Raw genomic sequence first — 17,362 nt, 5'->3', positions numbered from 1 at the left:
AAAGGTATAAAAATTTTAATTGTAAATAATAAAGATCATATTATTTATTTTGAGTGTAGGGAAAAAGGACACTATAATAGTAAGTGTTCCAAATTGGCTAAGAAAAAGGGGCAAGTGGCACCAAAGAGTAAGGAAAAGCCCAAGGAGATCGACCCCATGGTACACAAGAGCAACAAGTACATTGTGTGCTTCTTGTATAAACAAAATGGACATTATCAGAGGCAGTGTACAAAGGGGAAGAATCCGGCCAAAGTCAAAAAAGGAAGCTCAAGTCAAGGGGAAACTCAAGGTATCATTCATTAAACAAATTCCTTCGACATATAATAAAAAACATGCTAGGTATATGTTATATCATTTGAATGCTATTTATTATGAAAATATGAAGTATGATAGGGTTAAGGAAATACATGTAGCGTATCGTGCAAAGATTACCTCACCTAAGGCTAGGAAGGTAGAAAATAGGTTGGGCAATAATTCCAAGGATTTTGGATATAGGCCCAAAAATAGAAGTGTCCAATGATTTAAGGAAAAATCCAAATCTAAGGATTTAAGAATTGAAAACCAAGCCTTGAGGTCAAGGCTTGATAAATTAGAAAATACCCTAAAAAAAATGGAAAGAGTTTTAAAAGGGTCAAATGGACTTAGGAATAGGTAGACAAGAGTTATCCAATAGCCATAGAGGTTTGGGACACAAATCGAAAGCCAAGAAGGATGTGACTTCTTATCATAGGGTTCCATATAACTATGGAACTAACCCTAAGTTTAGGGGTCAAGCCAAAGTTACAAGAGAGGTCATCCCTAGAACTAACTTGCAAAGATCGATGTGACTAAAGCTTCAAAGAAGCCTAAGAAAGTTACTAGGAAGATCATAAGGGAAGCTATCCCTAGAGTTAACCTAAAGGAGTCCAGCATGACCAAGGCTTCTAAGAAGTCTAGGAAGGTCATTAGGAAGGTATCAAGGGAAGTTATCCCTAGTGAATACCTAGAACACCCAAAGAGCACTAATCGATTTTGGGTTCCTAGGAGTATGTTCTCTACATCCTAGATGGGTTTAGAGAGTGTCAACTCTAATTGGAAGGGTAGTTAACCTAACTTTGAAGAAGTTGACACTTGGAGGGTATTTTTAAGGTAGTTATACTCCTTGAAAATGATTTAAGTGTTTGCTCTTTTGGAAGAGTAAAATGTGCCAAAATTTGAAGAATTGAGATTAATTTAAATTGGCACAAATAGAAAAAGGGGAAAGAAATGTCAAGTCAAGTTGGGATTTTGACATTTCCCTTAATAATGAGGGCAACTTAGGATTAATTTTTTGACTTAGCAAATAAATTAGGGATATTTGGATAGATAATCTAGGTAGATATCTATATATGCTAAATTGTCATGATGGTTTGCCCATCATATGCCATGATATCATATCTTGCATTCATATTTATTATGAAAAATAAAAATACAAAAATACCATGTCATGTCATACATACATCATATAGTTATAGTATGTTTTCTTTTGAAACTTATTTATTTTGATGTATACCATAATCATTTTCATGCATTATTTTAGTTTCTTGCAATTAAAGACAATGATATTAATCAACAAGTGACATCCTAAGTGGATGATCAATCTTATAACGCCTAGATAAATATATATGAACTCTTAGATTAGGGCAAAACCAAAGCTTACATCTCACAAAGACTATAATTTGACTTGTATGTATTTTAGTGCACATTAGATACAAGTAAGATGTTAGGATGGTGAACAAAACTCAAGATGTTGATTTAGTGTATCTTTTGAGTTTTAGTGTCATCTAAACAATTAGGTATGTGTTATCTAATCATTGGGAAAGCTAATATACAAGTTATGTGCATCTAACTCAAAAAACATGGTTAGAAATTAGTTTTAAAAATCATTTCAAAATATCTTTGGAAAACCTTGGTGAAGTCTATCTTTTGATAGCAATCACCATTGAAGAGTTAGACACAAACTAGGAAGAAACCTTAAAGTTTTTCAATAGTTTCAAGTTTTGTGTCAATCTTTGAAAATATAGTGTATTTTCTTTAAAAATGATTTTTCTATGATAGTATATGTCTTAAATAATGTCTACATGAATTTTCATGATTTTTAGAATTTTGTAGAATTATTGAGGTATTTCTGAATTTTAGCTAAAAATTGATTTCAGGGAATCAGAAACCCAATTGATCGATCAATCGATTAGGGATATTCAATCGATCGATTGAATTGGATTTTTTCGCGAACAGAAGCTTGCAGAATCGATCAGCTGATCAATTGTACCCTGCATAGATCAATCAGCTGATCGATTCAATAATTTTTTCGCGACAAGCCTTATTAAATCGATTAGTAGATCGATTGAAATGCTTCAATCAATTGAGTCCCAATGTCAATTGACTGAAAAAGCTGATTTTTAGCTGAAATGGTCTGATTTCAATTTATTAAGCTACGATTAGTTATGTTAACCATCTCTAACCCTAAGAAATTCTTTTGTGAACATTTAAGGGTAGTTTTTTTGATGAAAACAAAAAAGGAATGGTCCAAGAAGACTAACTTAAAGTTTAGGATGAGATTTACATTCAATATTGTTTCTTGAACCTCAAAACTTCAAACTTTGGGTTTCTTAAAGTTTTAAGAACTCTAAGTCATTGTTGGTGCAATAACGAAAAATTAGAGCATGTTTTGAGGGGGATATACTCCTTAAAGACATGAATTCATTTTTTTTAATGAAACAATGGAAGATTGTAAATCTTTATTGTGTTGAGAATATGCTCTAAGATGAGCATTTGGGGCACAATGAAGGGCATGAGACCTTCATTGTGGTGTTGTGAACAATGAGTGAGGTTATTGAACAACGTGTGGATAACTCTTCAGGGGAGAGTTTTTTATGTGTGCCAAAGAGGGAGAATGTCGGGTTTAAGTTAGAAAATTCTCCGTGTTCACAAGGGGAGATTGTGAAACTCTCATTCATGCTTTGACATGAGAAATTAAGGCTATGAGATTCGCCTAACTTAAACGTATTGTTAAACATTAAAAAGGGAGATATTGTTGGTGCAATTTTCTTAGGTCAAGGTTGACTAGGTTGACCAAGCTTGAATTGGCTCAAGCTCGAGTCTTGATGTTTGAGTTTTGATATTTGACAATATATGAAGATTACAGATGCAATCATCCATTTGGGGAGATTATTGGAGCAATTTTCCTCTGGTCAATGTGTGACCAGTTTGGTGTGAAGAAGAGTTAAGTAGGTCAATGTTGACTGGATACTTAACTGGGAAGTTCTAACTGGAAGTTAGACAAGGACAAGTCCACCGAAGAGGTCGGCAGATGATGAAAATCTAAGTGGGTCAGTGTTAACCGAACACTTTGTGTAGAAAGTCCTAGTGAGTGAAACTAGGCAAATGGGAAATCCTGCTGAGTAAAGCTAGGTGAAAGACCCAGTGAGTGAAGCTAGGCAGTGAGAAAATTCTGATGAGTGAAGTCAGGTGAAAGTTTTAGTCAGTGAAGTTAGGCATGTGTAAATCCAAGTGGGTTCGGGGTGACCAGACACCTGGTATTTAGAAGTTTAAGTGAGTCATGGAGGACTAGACACTTGACACGAGACGATAAGTCCAAGTGGGTCAAGGTTGACCGGACACTTGGCATGGCTAGAAAAGTCCAAGTGGGTCAAAGGTTAACCAGACACTTGGTAATGAAGTCCTAGCTGATCAAGGTTAACCAGATGTTAGGCATGAGCGAGTCCCAATAGGTCACGGTTGATCAGATGTTGGGTTTAGGACCCTAGACTTGAGTTAGTCAAGTTAGGGTTGGTCAATCGATCAGCCGATCGATTGAACCAGAGCCTAATCAATCAGTTGATCGATTGAGAGAGCTTCGCGAGTAAGGGTACCCCAATCGATCAGCCGATTGATTGGGGTTATGCCAATTGATCAGATGATCGATTGGAGGACACTTGTGTGAAGAGCACAGTATGCTCCCCAATCGATTAGCCGATCAATTGAGATACTCCAATTGATCGGTTGATCGATTGGGATACTCTAATCAACCGGTTGATCGATTGGGATACTCCAATCGATCGGTTGATCGATTGAGATACTCCAATCGATTGGTTGATCAATCGGGGCTTATTTTCTCGTGAGATTGCGAGGCAGCCTGAATCGATTGGTCAATCGATTTTGGGTTTATCTGCGAGAACACAGAGACGCTCTGAATATATTGGTCGATCGATAAAAGCCTCCCCAATCTATTGGTCAATCAATTTGGATATGACCGTTGCACAGGATGCAGTCTTTGGACGGCTGAGATCGCGCACATATGACATGGCAATCGATTGGGATCAGGTCCTATCGATTGGGAGCCCTAGATCGGGGAGTATACAGGTGATGGCGAGGTTCAAATGCTACAGTGCTTACACGTCACTTCTCCCCTTTCTTCCGCCAGTTCTTGAAGTTGCTTGGAGCAAGGTGCTGCTGCATTTAAACATCAAGAGGCAATCTTCATCAATAAGATCAAGCAAGAAGAAGGTTTTATCTGTATTCTTGTGTATTTACTTCTTGTGTGAGTTATATCTTGTTGTTGAGTCTTGTATGAGATTTCTCCACCTCCAATTGTTCTGAGAAGGAGAGTTTACGTAGTGGAGAGTGTGCTCGGTGTGTGGATCCTTGAGTTAGTCACCTCTTCTTAAGATGAATACCAAATAAATTCTTGTGTTAGTATTGGGAGCTTACTTTAAGTCAATGTCGCTGTAAATCATCATCATCGAAGCGCAAGAAGCTATTCACCCCTCCCCCTCCCCCTTCTAGCTCTGAAGTGACTTAACAACCCTATGTTTGGATGGGATGAGCAAAGATTCATTAACAGAAGGGGAAGGTAGGGAAAGGGAAGGGAAGTAAAATATTTATATTCTCGTCATTTGGGAGGGAGGGAAGATTCCTTAACGTAACATGTGTTACGTGTTTGGGAGGAAAGTGAAGGTAATAAGGTTAAATATATAAAGTTATAAAATTACCCTCACTTTTGTTAAAGACATAAGTGTTCAAGAACCTAGTGCATCTTGCATACATTTATTGATTAAAACTTACGTGTTCAAGCAATTGTAGCTCATTTGTTAAAGTCGGCATCAGTGTTGACGTCGAAGTCAGTATTGACATCAAAGTCGGCGTTGAAGTTGATATTGACAGTGAAGTTGGTGTCGAAGTCGACATCAATGTCAAAGTTGGCCTTGAAGTCGGCATCGACATCGAAGTCAGTGTCGACATAGTGCGAGTGTCGGACGATACGAGTGTTTTCATTACGATGCAAAGAATACTTAAAATAATGATTTTTGAAATTAATATAATAAAACAATGATAAAATTGGAACATAAATTTTTTAGTTCTCCTTATCCTTCCTTACACTCCAAATTGAGGTATAAAAAATTCTTTAATTTCATAGAAAAAAAAAGATAAAATTTATCCTTCTTTACCTTTTCTATTTTTTAGTAGCTCCCTTCCTCTCAAATAGAATTTTAAAATCTCCTTCTTTATCCTTCCCTTTCCTTCTCTCCCCTCCTCCGAAACGTTACTTATGCTATGTTTACTCTAGAGTGTGGATGAGGAAAGGAAAGGAATCAACCATAGAAAGTTATCTTTGAAGGAAGAGAAAAGAAAGAGTGAAGAAATCTTTTCCTTTGCACACTTGTTTACCTTGATAGAGGAAGGTGAATACTTATGATGTAATTTTGTAAATAAAAAAGGGTGCATGCGTCATTTTTTTTGGTACATAGTGTAATTTTGTGAGTTAAAAAGGCTACATGCGTCATTTTTTTTTGGTATATGGTGTAATTTTGTGAATGTAAAAGGGGTACATGCGTCATTTTTTTTTTCCATCCGCTGCTTTCCATCCGATTTTGAGATGATCGATTTTGGCTCCAAAATTATCCGCTGATGGATTGCGTTACTTTTCCTTCGGAAAATTTTAATGAAGTAAACGACGGAAACTTTTCCACCGTGGAAACTTTTCCTTAATTTTATTTTTCACTCTCCCAAGTAAATAGACCCTTAGATGGATGGACTGAACCCAATGGATTTAGTAAATTAGTTACGTTGGGTTGATAAATAGGAGTTTAGTGGATAAGAACCTGTCAAATCAATAAATTAGGCAAATTAAACAATTAATTGGGGCCAATCATGTTGTAAAAGTAGATAAACTGAGATTGTGAATTGGTTGGATGGCTGAATATATAGGCAATAAAAGGGAAAAAAAACTTTTATATTGTTCCACTAAAGCAAACCAAATAATAATAAAAAAGAATCATTCTCATTTTATTCTCTCCATCAAATATACTTATATGCAATTCATTCATGGACCAAGATCAATCAATAATGCAACCTAGAATATTACTTTATCTAATTTGTATGATATGGAGCGTCAAGGCACACTCACAGGAAGAATGGATATTAATTGTCCATTCGCTTATCCTTTGATGTGTCATAGGGATGGCAATGGGGCGGAGCGGGGGTGGGTTTGCCATTCTCATTCCCGCTCCGTTTTCATTTTTTCGGGTTCGGGGATTCCCCGAACCCGAACCCACGGGTTCGGGGTTTCCCCATCCCCGCCCCATTCTCAAATTTAGTATTTGAACCGAATTAGAGAACAACTTTGGTCACGACAAGTTATGAAACATGGGCTGAGCTTTCAAGTTCGTTGTGCATCAGCGAAATTGAATGAGAAGAGTACAAAATGATCTGAGTTGTTAGACCAAGTTTTTCCACTTAATTATTTGTTCCTTTTAAAGTAATTATACAATATGATTTATGAAAGTATTCCTAAACTGAAGAACATATATCATCATCATTCATCACCAACCATTAATATTAATATCAATATTAATAATATTATTAATAATAATATTTTCAAAATTTTTAATATTAATATTAACACTATTATTAATACTTTTAAAAAAAATCATATTATTATTTATTAATATTAATAATAATATATTCGGGACGGGTTCGGGGATGGGGATAGTATTCCCATACCCGCCCTATCCCCGCCCCATTCCCAAAAAATCGGGGATCCCCATCCCCATTTCGAATTTTCCCCGCGGGGCCCCAAATCCACGGGGAAAATTATCATCCCTAGATGTGTGTACCCCGTCGACATAAAGAGACACGATTTCATACACAATCCAACAAAACTATATAGCCAATTAATTGATTTAAAAGAAATTGTACGCATGTAGATCAGTTGCACTTTCGACATCTTAATAAATGATCATGATATGCCAGTCAACAAAGTAATAAAATGCAACTAAATAAAGAACTAAATTGCAAAAGAAACAAGTCGACAGAAACTAGCGGCTCTACGAATTTCAATTAACGAGCTGGCACGTGATCGTACGTGTGTCCTTAGCTGCAACGTGGCAGGCGATCAACGTTCGAGCTCCGCTGATTGACGTCTGAGATCGCCTCCACCAGGTGAACTCGGGTTGCGTCCAGCGAGTTTCAGATCTTAACGGGCCCAAAACCACCGGGCCAGTCCAGTATCCCAGTTTACAAAATTGACCATGCTAATATGAATAATTACAATTTGTGGCAAAAGATAAAATCATCCCTCTAGGATGGTCTCATGCCTTCTAAAAGGGATAAGGGAAACACATGGAGAGATGTACTGACAATGAAAATTCAGTATGTTTCTGACTAATTATGAATTTACTCTTCTGTAACAGATGAGAAGAAGGACGAACACAGTGGCACACATATTATCACGGAGAGTACTTGAATCTACTTTTAATTTTGAATGGGTAGAAGGGATTTATCCTAGCTAATAGTATTTGGTAAAAAAAAATTGACCTTCCTGATGTCTAATATCTTCGAGTAATACTGGATTCGAGATTAACTCGAATATTAAACGAGTCGGTTCAAGTTTAGCTCAAGCTTGATCTACTCTGAGCTCAAGTCAAACTTTGACTGAGCCGCTTATCTTGATTCATTTATCTCCCTCGCCTCCATCCACGCGAGACGCTAGTGTCACCGCCGTCCATGCGAGACGTTGGCGTTGCCTCCAACCACACGAGACACCAACTCCCCATCCTTCTCCTTCCCAAGCCACGCGATACACCAATGCGAGTTCTTCACGAGCGCCTGTTGTCGCCAGAGCAGCCGGCGACCGAGTGTTGTCAATCGGAGCAGCAGGCGTCGCCTCTGTCCATGCGAGACGCTGGCGCCCAATCCCTATTCTTCCCCAGCCACGCAACGTCAGCACCAGTGCTGGAGTTCCTCGCGAGCGCTTGCAGCGTTGTCGCCGCCATCTCACGAGCAGTTGCCACCTGCCAGTCGCCTCCATCCAAGCGAGACACCCGCGTCGCCTTTGCCCCTGCTCGTTGTTCCTCGCGAGTACTTACAGCGCTGTCACCGGCGTCTTGCGAGCAGTCACCACTTGTCAGTCGCCTCCATCCACACGAGACGTCGGTGTCGCCTCTGTCCCTACTCGTTGATCGTGTTCCATGATCGGCAACTACTCGCCCTCATCGCTGATCGCGTTTGGCGACCTTTTCGCCCGTGACTCATTCTCGTTAACCCGGGAATTAACAAAAATCTTAAAACTTAGGGGTAATCTATTCTGGGATATATTACCTATTTGCTAGCGTTTCGTAACGTGGTGATTATGCAAGATAATTTGGGAATTAATCATTACGTAAGCCAAACGAATATATAATATAAAACGCACCCTAACAGAAAACAAAATTTTTTGGCAGGTTTCATTCTGTTTGAAAAGATGGCTTCCCGAATTAGAGGAGGCTAGAGCATATCCATTTTCTTCCTTGTTCCGAGCTTTCTAATAAGCTTGTGATTATCATGTTCCGATTGCTGAATTCATGGCCGTTTATGCACCATTTTATATATTTCTGCCGCTGTTGCACATGCCTCTGCTATTGGCGCAGGTTTTGAGAGAGAAAAAATAACTTGTTCTTGCTTTCGACATCCTCCTGTCTCCATGGCTCCCAATTATGATAACCCAGTCCAGACCCAAATGACCGTATCAGTCTTAAGTCGCACCATCAGCAGTGACTGCCCTGAGAATCCGTGGAGTGAAGAAAAGGCATCTGGACGAAGGCGGTGTGTTCATTCAGACGGACACTGGCTTAGTCTTGGGCCTTGAACTGTATCATTGCGACAACGTACCCGCCGTCAAAAGAAGATTGCAGCTTCCTCCACAGGAGTTCGTCCACTCCATGCCTATCGCCAATTGGGGATGATCATAAGAAGAGTGGGGATCCGAGTGGTTTGATTGAAATTTTATGCTCAAACAACTCTGCTGAGATTAAGCGACTTGTTAAGGATGCAGTGAAGGCTATTAAGAGAGGCACTGACCCTATACCAGTTCACAGGGGGCTTGGTCGTGCATACTTCTTCTGGAACAAAAGTGGTGCAAACATTGCTATTGTGAAGCCAACAGATGAGCCATTTGCACCAAACAATCTTAAAAGGCTTATAGGGAAGGACCTCGTACAACCTGGGCTGAAAAGGTCTTGCGAGTTGGCGAGACGGGGCTCAAAGAGGTTGCTGCCTACCTCCTGGATTACCATCACTTTGCCAATGCCCCTCCAACAGCCCTTGTCAAGATCACACATCCAGTATTGCATTTGTGTGAAGACATTAGTTCCAAAAGCAGCATTAAAGCTCCTAGCACAGAGACAAATGCTGCCAGCAAAGTTGCTTCATTCCAGAAGTACATTTCACATGACTTTGATGCTAATGACCATGGAACCTCAAGCTTTTTCCCTGTTACGATCGTGCACAAGATTGGGATACTTGATGTTAGAATCTTCAATACGGACAGGTATGCTGGGAACCTTTAGGTGAGGAAAATAGATGGTAATGGCGGTAAGTTTGGTACTGTGATGGAACTAATCCCAATAGACCATGGCCTTTGCTTACCTGAGAGTATCTGTATGAACGATGTTGCACAATAGTGTTGAAGATTTGAAGGATGACTAGGTATTCTTGCGTTTCTTAATGTATTGTTGTAGACATAGAACAAAGATAGCATTAACAGGATAGATGTCGCAAGATTATGAGAATTTGTTGTGTAATTCAAATGGTTCGTTAATAGGATAGATTTTGGGAGAATTTTAGAAGGGTGATGTATCTTGCTATTTGCATGACAGCTGAGTATAAATAAATAAAAAATTATGAACGAATCATTCATTTTTAGGAACAAGATCCTAAATAGTTGATGCAACTAATTCAATTTATTATTTTGCTTGTGTTATCATCATTAACATCATGCATTGCACGACATTGAAAAGGTCTTAATTATACCTTATCAATAATAATTTTAAAAAGTCCCATCTATATCTTAATACCAACTTGATGTAATATCAAATAGTTGAGTTGGCGGGTCTATTGACCATTTGGATGGACCCTTGACGGAAAACTTCTATGGGTTGGTAATCAGTTCGAAGAGTTATATATATATAATTGAGTTGGGAAAAGGCATGAAATCAAACGAATTGAAAAAAAAATGATACTAAGATTTTTTTGCCTGATAAAGCCAAAAGCTTAAATTAGTTGGCACACGTGGCCAAATTTAAATAGTCAGATTGCCAATCAACTGGTCACACGTGGCCAAATTTAAATCTTTTTCATCCTCTAAATGGCTTCCTCACTTCCATCTTAAGTATTACAAATTACAAATTTAAAGCTCAATGTTATGCCAGACTTTGTATGTTTGCCTTTTTTTTTTCTTGAGAATATGTCAATATTGCAGAAATAAATAGTCAGATCAAATCATTTGTGGAGATAAATCCATGCAAAGATATCCAGGAATTAAGACAAGAGGAAGAAAGGATCAAAGGTTGTGTTCTAGTTTTTTGCTCATTCTCGCAAGATTATTTCATGTGCAAAAGAGATTGATATTGACTTGGTAAATTTGTGACAGATTTTAATGTTTCAAAGTTGAACCTGAGAAGCAAAATAGCTGAACAAGCAACAACTATTAAACTAGACTAAAATGGAGATCACTAACCCTTCACTGACAATAACAAATAGCAGTTTGAAAATAAATTTCAGAAGTAACTACAAGTCAACCCGCAGACTAGGTAATAAGTTGGTGACTAGTTCAGAACGGACTTCCTCCTAAAACTTTATGCTGATAAATTCAGAAAACAAATTTGATCAGTTTGCTTCTTCAGAAGATGAACTAAAGAGACATTCAGTTCTTCAAGGGGAGGGATGCAGCAAATATTGAAACTCCTTTAGAGATTCAATTGTGTCTCCAACCTCTCATTCATTCACTCTGTCCTTTTTGCATCTTTGAATGATCCATATATACTTCGGTTTGTAAAGCTTCAAAAGCAGCTCCATCAAGGCAAAAGTGAGTAAATTCCATGTTAATAAACAGAAAAAGTTGCTGGTTGTTATGTTTCCTTTTAATGGATCAGGAGTGGAATATGTTTTCATTAATTGAATTAAAATACAGGTTTTATCTTTTATACCAGGAGCGAATTTGCAAGGGTATTTGACCCAAAAACAGGAAACAAATTGCATGGGTGTGTTCCTGAAAGTTATTATGATATTTTGAGATAGAATTTTGCATTTAATTCTAATAATTTCTCTTTCAGTATCATCTGATATATGATTCTAGCTGTTGCTGATCATACACGGCAACCAAATGCCATGGAGCCAGGAATGGAACCACAGGTCCAAGAAAATATTGCAACAAGCAGAACTGAATTCCTGGCTTCTTTGTCATCGAAAGTCATCATCGCGAAGGAGCTAGTTACACGATGCAGCGGTGGAGATCAAGTGACCCTGGACAATGAACTCCAAGCCACCATCAAACAACTAGAGGCAGTGATCAGAAGCATGGCAGTTGATCTCAGCAATATCCCCTTTTACAATTTCGGGAACCAAAGAAATGCTGACATTGCCATGAACCAATTCAGCCAACTACTGCAAATTAATACAAATCACCCAAGGTTAAGTGGAGAAGGGGAAAGTCCAGTTTCAGCTTCTCACAGGGAGAATATTTATGAAGGTTTTGTTAAAGCTATGTATGATGGCACACATAGGAACGATGCTGCCGAAGCATCATCCAACATTCTCTCTCAATTAGCAGAAACTCTGCAACCTGCTTACCAAGGCTTCTTCTGTCCATTAACAAAGAAAATTATGATCGATCCTGTCACCATAGAAACTGGCATAACGTACGAACGAGAAGCTATCGTTGAGTGGTGGTTGGATAGGTCCTCAGAAAATGTGATCTGCCCAACAACAAGGATTGAGATCAAAAGTACTGGTTTCAGCAACAATCTAGCTTTGAAGAACACAATCAAAGAGTGGAAGGAACGAAGTGAGGCGACTAGAATCTCGATCGCAAGCAGTGCTTTGTCATTGGCCACTTCAGAAACCATGGTGTTGGATGCACTCAAGGAGCTGCAACTGCTGAGCCAACATAAAAGGCACAACATGGAGCATATGCACAATGTTGGAATAACACAGCGAGTAGAGCAGCTTCTACGGCATGATAGCGTGACCGTGCGGTGCGAGGCGATGCATCTTCTGTGCTCACTGGTGGAGGATGAAGACAGAAAGGTTTACAATCCTTCTCTTGTGGTCTAAGTTAAATTTAAAATTGGATCAATCCAAATGAGTTTGATGATGGATGGATTTATATTTGCAGGTTATTATTGCAAAGACAAGAGCCCTCACAAGGACAATCAAGATGATGTCCAGTTACAATTCTTCAGAGAGGCATGCAGCTGTTTCATTCTTACTCGAGCTTTCAAAATCTGAGATGTTCTTGGACAAGATCGGGCGGACACCTGGTGGAATCTTGATTCTGATTACAATGAAATTCAATAAGGAAGCTGATCCTTTTGCTGCAGAAAAGGCAGAAGAAACTTTGAAGAACTTAGAGAAGTTACCGCTGAACATCAAGTGCATGGCAGAGAATGGATTCTTGGAACCCCTTTTGCACCACCTCAGTGATGGTAAGTACCATGTTAACTCTCATCTCTCCACATTTTCCCTGAGAAAACTACAACTGTAAATTGGCATAAAGTACAGATTCAGAAGAGGTGCAGATGGATATGGTGAGCTACCTTGGTGAGATCTCTCCCGAGGATTACATGAAGACTTATGTGGCAGAGAGAACCTCCAATACCCTCATCCAAATGATAAGCAGAGGCAATGCTATCATCAGAAGAGAAGCATTCAAAGCTCTAGTTCAAATCTCATCTCACCCTCCCAACAGCAAGATACTCATCGATGCAGGCATCATCCCCATCATGATCGATGAGATATTTTTGCGCAGAATCCACAGCGAACCCCCGGATTCCCAGGAAGAGGCTGCTGCAATCCTTGCCAACATACTCGAATCGGATGCTATCGATTTCTCCAACATAAACGTGAACAAGAATGGCCACACCATCACCTCACATTACTCAGTTTACAACATTGTCCACTTGTTGAAGTGCTCGATGGCGGAGGAAGTGAATGTGAACCTCATAAGAATCGTACTTTCCCTCACCAAGCTCTCAAAGCCTCTAGCCACAGTCGTGTCAGTAGTAAAAGAGCTCGATTTAACGCAAACCATCATCGAATTCCTCAATTCTCGGCTAGAAGAGCTAGCAACTGTTGCTGCAAAGCTGCTCATCGTCCTCTCATCTCACATAGGATACACTATAGCCACAGGTCTCTGCAAGACACAAGGCCAACCAGAGGGCCTAATCAAAACCTATGACATCATGCGGATCTCTGAGAAGCAAGCCGTATCGGCGAACCTAATCTCAAACCTCCCGCACCAAAGCACACCGCTCAATTTAGCTCTCCTCCACCAAGGCGTGGCACCCTTAGTTCTCGGCAGGATACAAACAATTCAGAGAGGCGAAATACGAGTCAGCAACACGAGGCAGGCAGAGTACTATTTAGAAGGACTAGTGGGCATTCTTGTGAGGTTCACCAGCAGCTTGCTTGACCCGGAGATACTCGAGATGGCTATGTCAAGAAATTTAACATCAGTGTTTTTAGACTTGCTTGTGAGGCCATGCGGAAGCAGTGAAGTCCAAAGGTTAGCAGCTGTGGGGCTTGGGAACCTCTCCTCTCAGTCGCTGAAACTATCAAGGCCCCCTTCAGAGGCGAAAAAGCCTTCCAGAGCAGTAAACATTTTCTCCAAGTCCATCTCGGTCTTGAACAGAGAAGGTAGTAGAATGGTGTTAACTTGCCCAGCGCACCGGGGAGTCTGCTCCTCGACCACTACCTTCTGCTTGCTGGAATCCCGAGCTGCAGAGAGGCTGTTGGCTTGCCTCGACAATGAGAATGCCAAGGTCGTAAAGGCAGTGTTGTCGGCCATTGGAACCCTCTTGGATGAAAGCGTGGAGGTGGAGGGCAGTGTGAGGGCACTGAGTGAGCTTGGTGCAGTGAAGAATGTGCTCGGGGTGTTGAAGGTGCACAGGGAGGAAGATGTGCTCCAGAGGAGTCTGTGGCTGGTGGAAAGGTTTTTAGAGAAGGGGAATGAGAGCTTCTGCAAGGATATCTACAGTGATAAGGTGTTGCCGACCGTGCTGGTGTCGGTCTTCCATAGAGGAGATGGCAACACCAAGAAGATGGCTGAGAACATTCTTAGGCATTTGCATAGAATCATGAACTTCTCCAGTAAGAGTTTTGTTATGTGATGTGTTTTGTGTTCATTCAGACAGACAGAAATAAAAACTGAAATGTTTTTGGTCGATGAATTTCATTGCGCCACCAGAGATGTTATTCTGTGATCTAAATCTTGCAATCTTCAGTACGACAACCTATTCAAGTTTAAAGAAAGTTATTGATCTGAAGTCTATAGTATAATGTTGTTGCGTGTTACCTGACTTCTGTCAATTTGTGAATGTTGTTGCGTGTTTCCGCCTTCTTGATCATTGAAGTCATTGAAGGAGTCTAGTTAGGGATGTAAACGAGTCGAACCGAGTCGAACAGTATCAGGCTCGAGCTCGGCTCGTTTAAGTTATATTCGGGCTCGAGCTCGGCTCGAGCTCGAATCGAGCTTTTATCACAAGGCTCGAGCTCGGCTCGTTTTAGAATTATCAGGCTCGCGAACAGTTCGAGCTCGGCTCGTTATTAGCTCGATTATTAAAGTTAACGAGCCTAACTCGTTAAGCGAGCTCGGACTCGTTTTCGGGCTCGTTTTTGGCTCATTTTAGAGCTCGTTTTTTTGGCTCATTTTAAGGCTCGTTTTAGAGCTCGTTTTTTTGGCTCGTTTAAGGCTCGTTTTAAGGCTCGATTTAAGGCTCGTTTTAAGGCTCGTTTTTTTTGGCTCGCGAGCCTATAAACGAACATGTTCGCGAGCTCACGAGCCGAATATCCTTAAGCTCGAGCTCGGCTCGATAAAACTGTCGAGCTCGAAATCGAGCTCGAGCTCGGCTCGATAAGATAAACGAACGAACTCGAACGAACTTTTACCGAATCGAGCTCCGAATAGCTCGCGAACCGTTTGGTTCATTTACATCCCTAAGTCTAGTTTTCTGGTTGTAATGATTTTTCATTTTTTATCGGAGATATGTATCCTTTTAATATGGTAAATCAGAGTTTGATGCCGACTTGAGGTAGCACTCCATTCTATTTTTTCAGTAGTTGAAGTCTTCTCCTTTGAATAACGAAGGGTAGACTGTACTATAACCTTCTTAGTAGGAGTTTGATATTCTTACAATCACAAAATTAACAAAAGAAATTTCCAAGACTCTCGTCTTGGAATTAGCAGTGCAAGATAAAAAGAAATAAATGTATAAGCAAGAAAAATCTTTTTGAAGAATGCAAAAGTTTTTAAAAATTACTCGAAAATCTGTCAAGTAAATTCAAAGCAACTCGTTCTGATATCAATTGATGGATCGAAAAGAAGCAATAGAAGGGGGGGTGAATATCACTTGCTAAAATATTTTCTTTTGTATCATAAAAACAATAAGAGTGCAGCGGAAAATAATAAGACTCATTTGGTTACTTGGTTCAGAGCCTAATCAACTCCTACTTTAATACCCGTTATCCTTGATTGTGCCAATAGGTAATCCACTATAACTCTTCTTTCCAAAACCTTGAGAAAGAAGTAATTCGTTCAAATGAAAAGATAATAACACACTACGATCTTTTAGAAAGTAAAACAATACAAGCTTAACTAAATTATACCGACAATAGGTAGGAGATGAAGCTTTGTTGGCACTTCTTGAATGAGCATCTTGCTTGTGAAAATGAAGCGCAGAGTAAGAGCACAAATAGCAGTTTTGTCCAAGATGAACTGATCTATGCAGTTTGGTTGACTGTTCCCCATGATCGGTCGACCTATCTATGTAGTTTCCCTCTTCGTTGAGATTTGCTATTAATTCGTCATTAATGCTTTTATTGTTTGATCGACCAATTGGCCTAGCTTCCATATTTGCTTTTGCGTGATATGATTTCTAGTCTGAATCAACATGGTTCAGTCGATCAATCTTGGTGTTTGGTTGATCGATAACTTTGGTTCTTACAAAACAGAGCTAAAATAAATACTCATGCAAAACAAAGTTAGTACAATGATAATATATTATGCATGAGTAGTAATATGCATCAATAGTAATTGAACGTAAAATTGTCTTGATATCAACTTGGAAACCTTCCCAATTTCTTCAGTTAGATCAGCAACCTAAGATTGTCCCTTTTCGGAACACGACTTCACCGTCGCTTCTCTCCAATTGTCTACCTCAACCTACCTATCAAACATTAGTCTTCCAGACTTATTTGGACTTTATTGCTTAGCATCAGATCGATTCACCAGGGGTTTCTCTCGATACCAGGTCCTCCAGACCTATCAAGCTTCCCTGCCAAGTGTCAGGTCCTCTCGACCCACTTAGACTTCCTGCCTGACTTTTACGATCTCGTAAGTCTTTTCTAGTTGAGTAAACATCCTGTACACTTAGTTAATTTATCAGATTACAATATGATTTAACTTGAACCTTTGTCAATATCAAAACTCATGTTCGATTCTGGTGCATTCTGCACCAGCGTAGCTTGGTTGTGATTTTTATCTTTTTCTACAGAGAGGGTCTACTCGTCCGTCAACAGTGTCTCTAACTGGCTCTCCAACTCCTTCGGCCACTTCTTCTAATAGCCACTCAGCTAAGCACCGGAAGGTGTCCACTTCCCCGACTGAGCCTTGCAACATTTTTTGCTAATGGCTCAACCTAACCCTCCACCCAAAACTATCAAAGTGAAAAGAAGGTTAGATGAAGCATATGAGATAGACAAATGTATGAGGGCAGAATAAGCTTACCCTAGTAACTCCTTGGCAAAAGCAGTCAACTAGCTGCTCAGGTGAGCTGGAGGCTGATCAGGTTGAGGAATCCACCTAAGTTTGGGT

The 17,362-nt window shown here is 39.7% G+C and overlaps 1 protein-coding gene and 1 pseudogene across 1 annotated transcript; both read left to right on the top strand.

Moving 5' to 3' along the window:
• Nucleotides 1-8,977: 8,977 nt before the first annotated feature.
• LOC121991245 lies at nucleotides 8,978-9,956 on the top strand (annotated as a pseudogene).
• Nucleotides 9,957-11,160: 1,204 nt separating this feature from the next.
• LOC121993212 (putative U-box domain-containing protein 42) lies at nucleotides 11,161-14,720 on the top strand. The gene is made up of 5 exons (XM_042547909.1): nucleotides 11,161-11,359; nucleotides 11,465-11,534; nucleotides 11,607-12,579; nucleotides 12,668-12,977; nucleotides 13,054-14,720. Exons 3-5 carry the CDS (start codon nucleotides 11,620-11,622, stop codon nucleotides 14,658-14,660), a joined length of 2,877 nt encoding a protein of 958 aa, XP_042403843.1. The 5' UTR covers nucleotides 11,161-11,359; nucleotides 11,465-11,534; nucleotides 11,607-11,619; the 3' UTR covers nucleotides 14,661-14,720.
• The last annotated feature ends 2,642 nt before the right edge of the window (nucleotides 14,721-17,362 follow it).

The sequence above is a fragment of the Zingiber officinale genome, chromosome 6B (assembly GCF_018446385.1).
Source record: "Zingiber officinale cultivar Zhangliang chromosome 6B, Zo_v1.1, whole genome shotgun sequence".
NCBI classification, from domain to species: Eukaryota; Viridiplantae; Streptophyta; class Magnoliopsida; order Zingiberales; family Zingiberaceae; genus Zingiber; species Zingiber officinale.
Note: the sequence above shows the minus strand (reverse complement) of the source record. Positions and strands in the feature narration are given on the sequence as shown.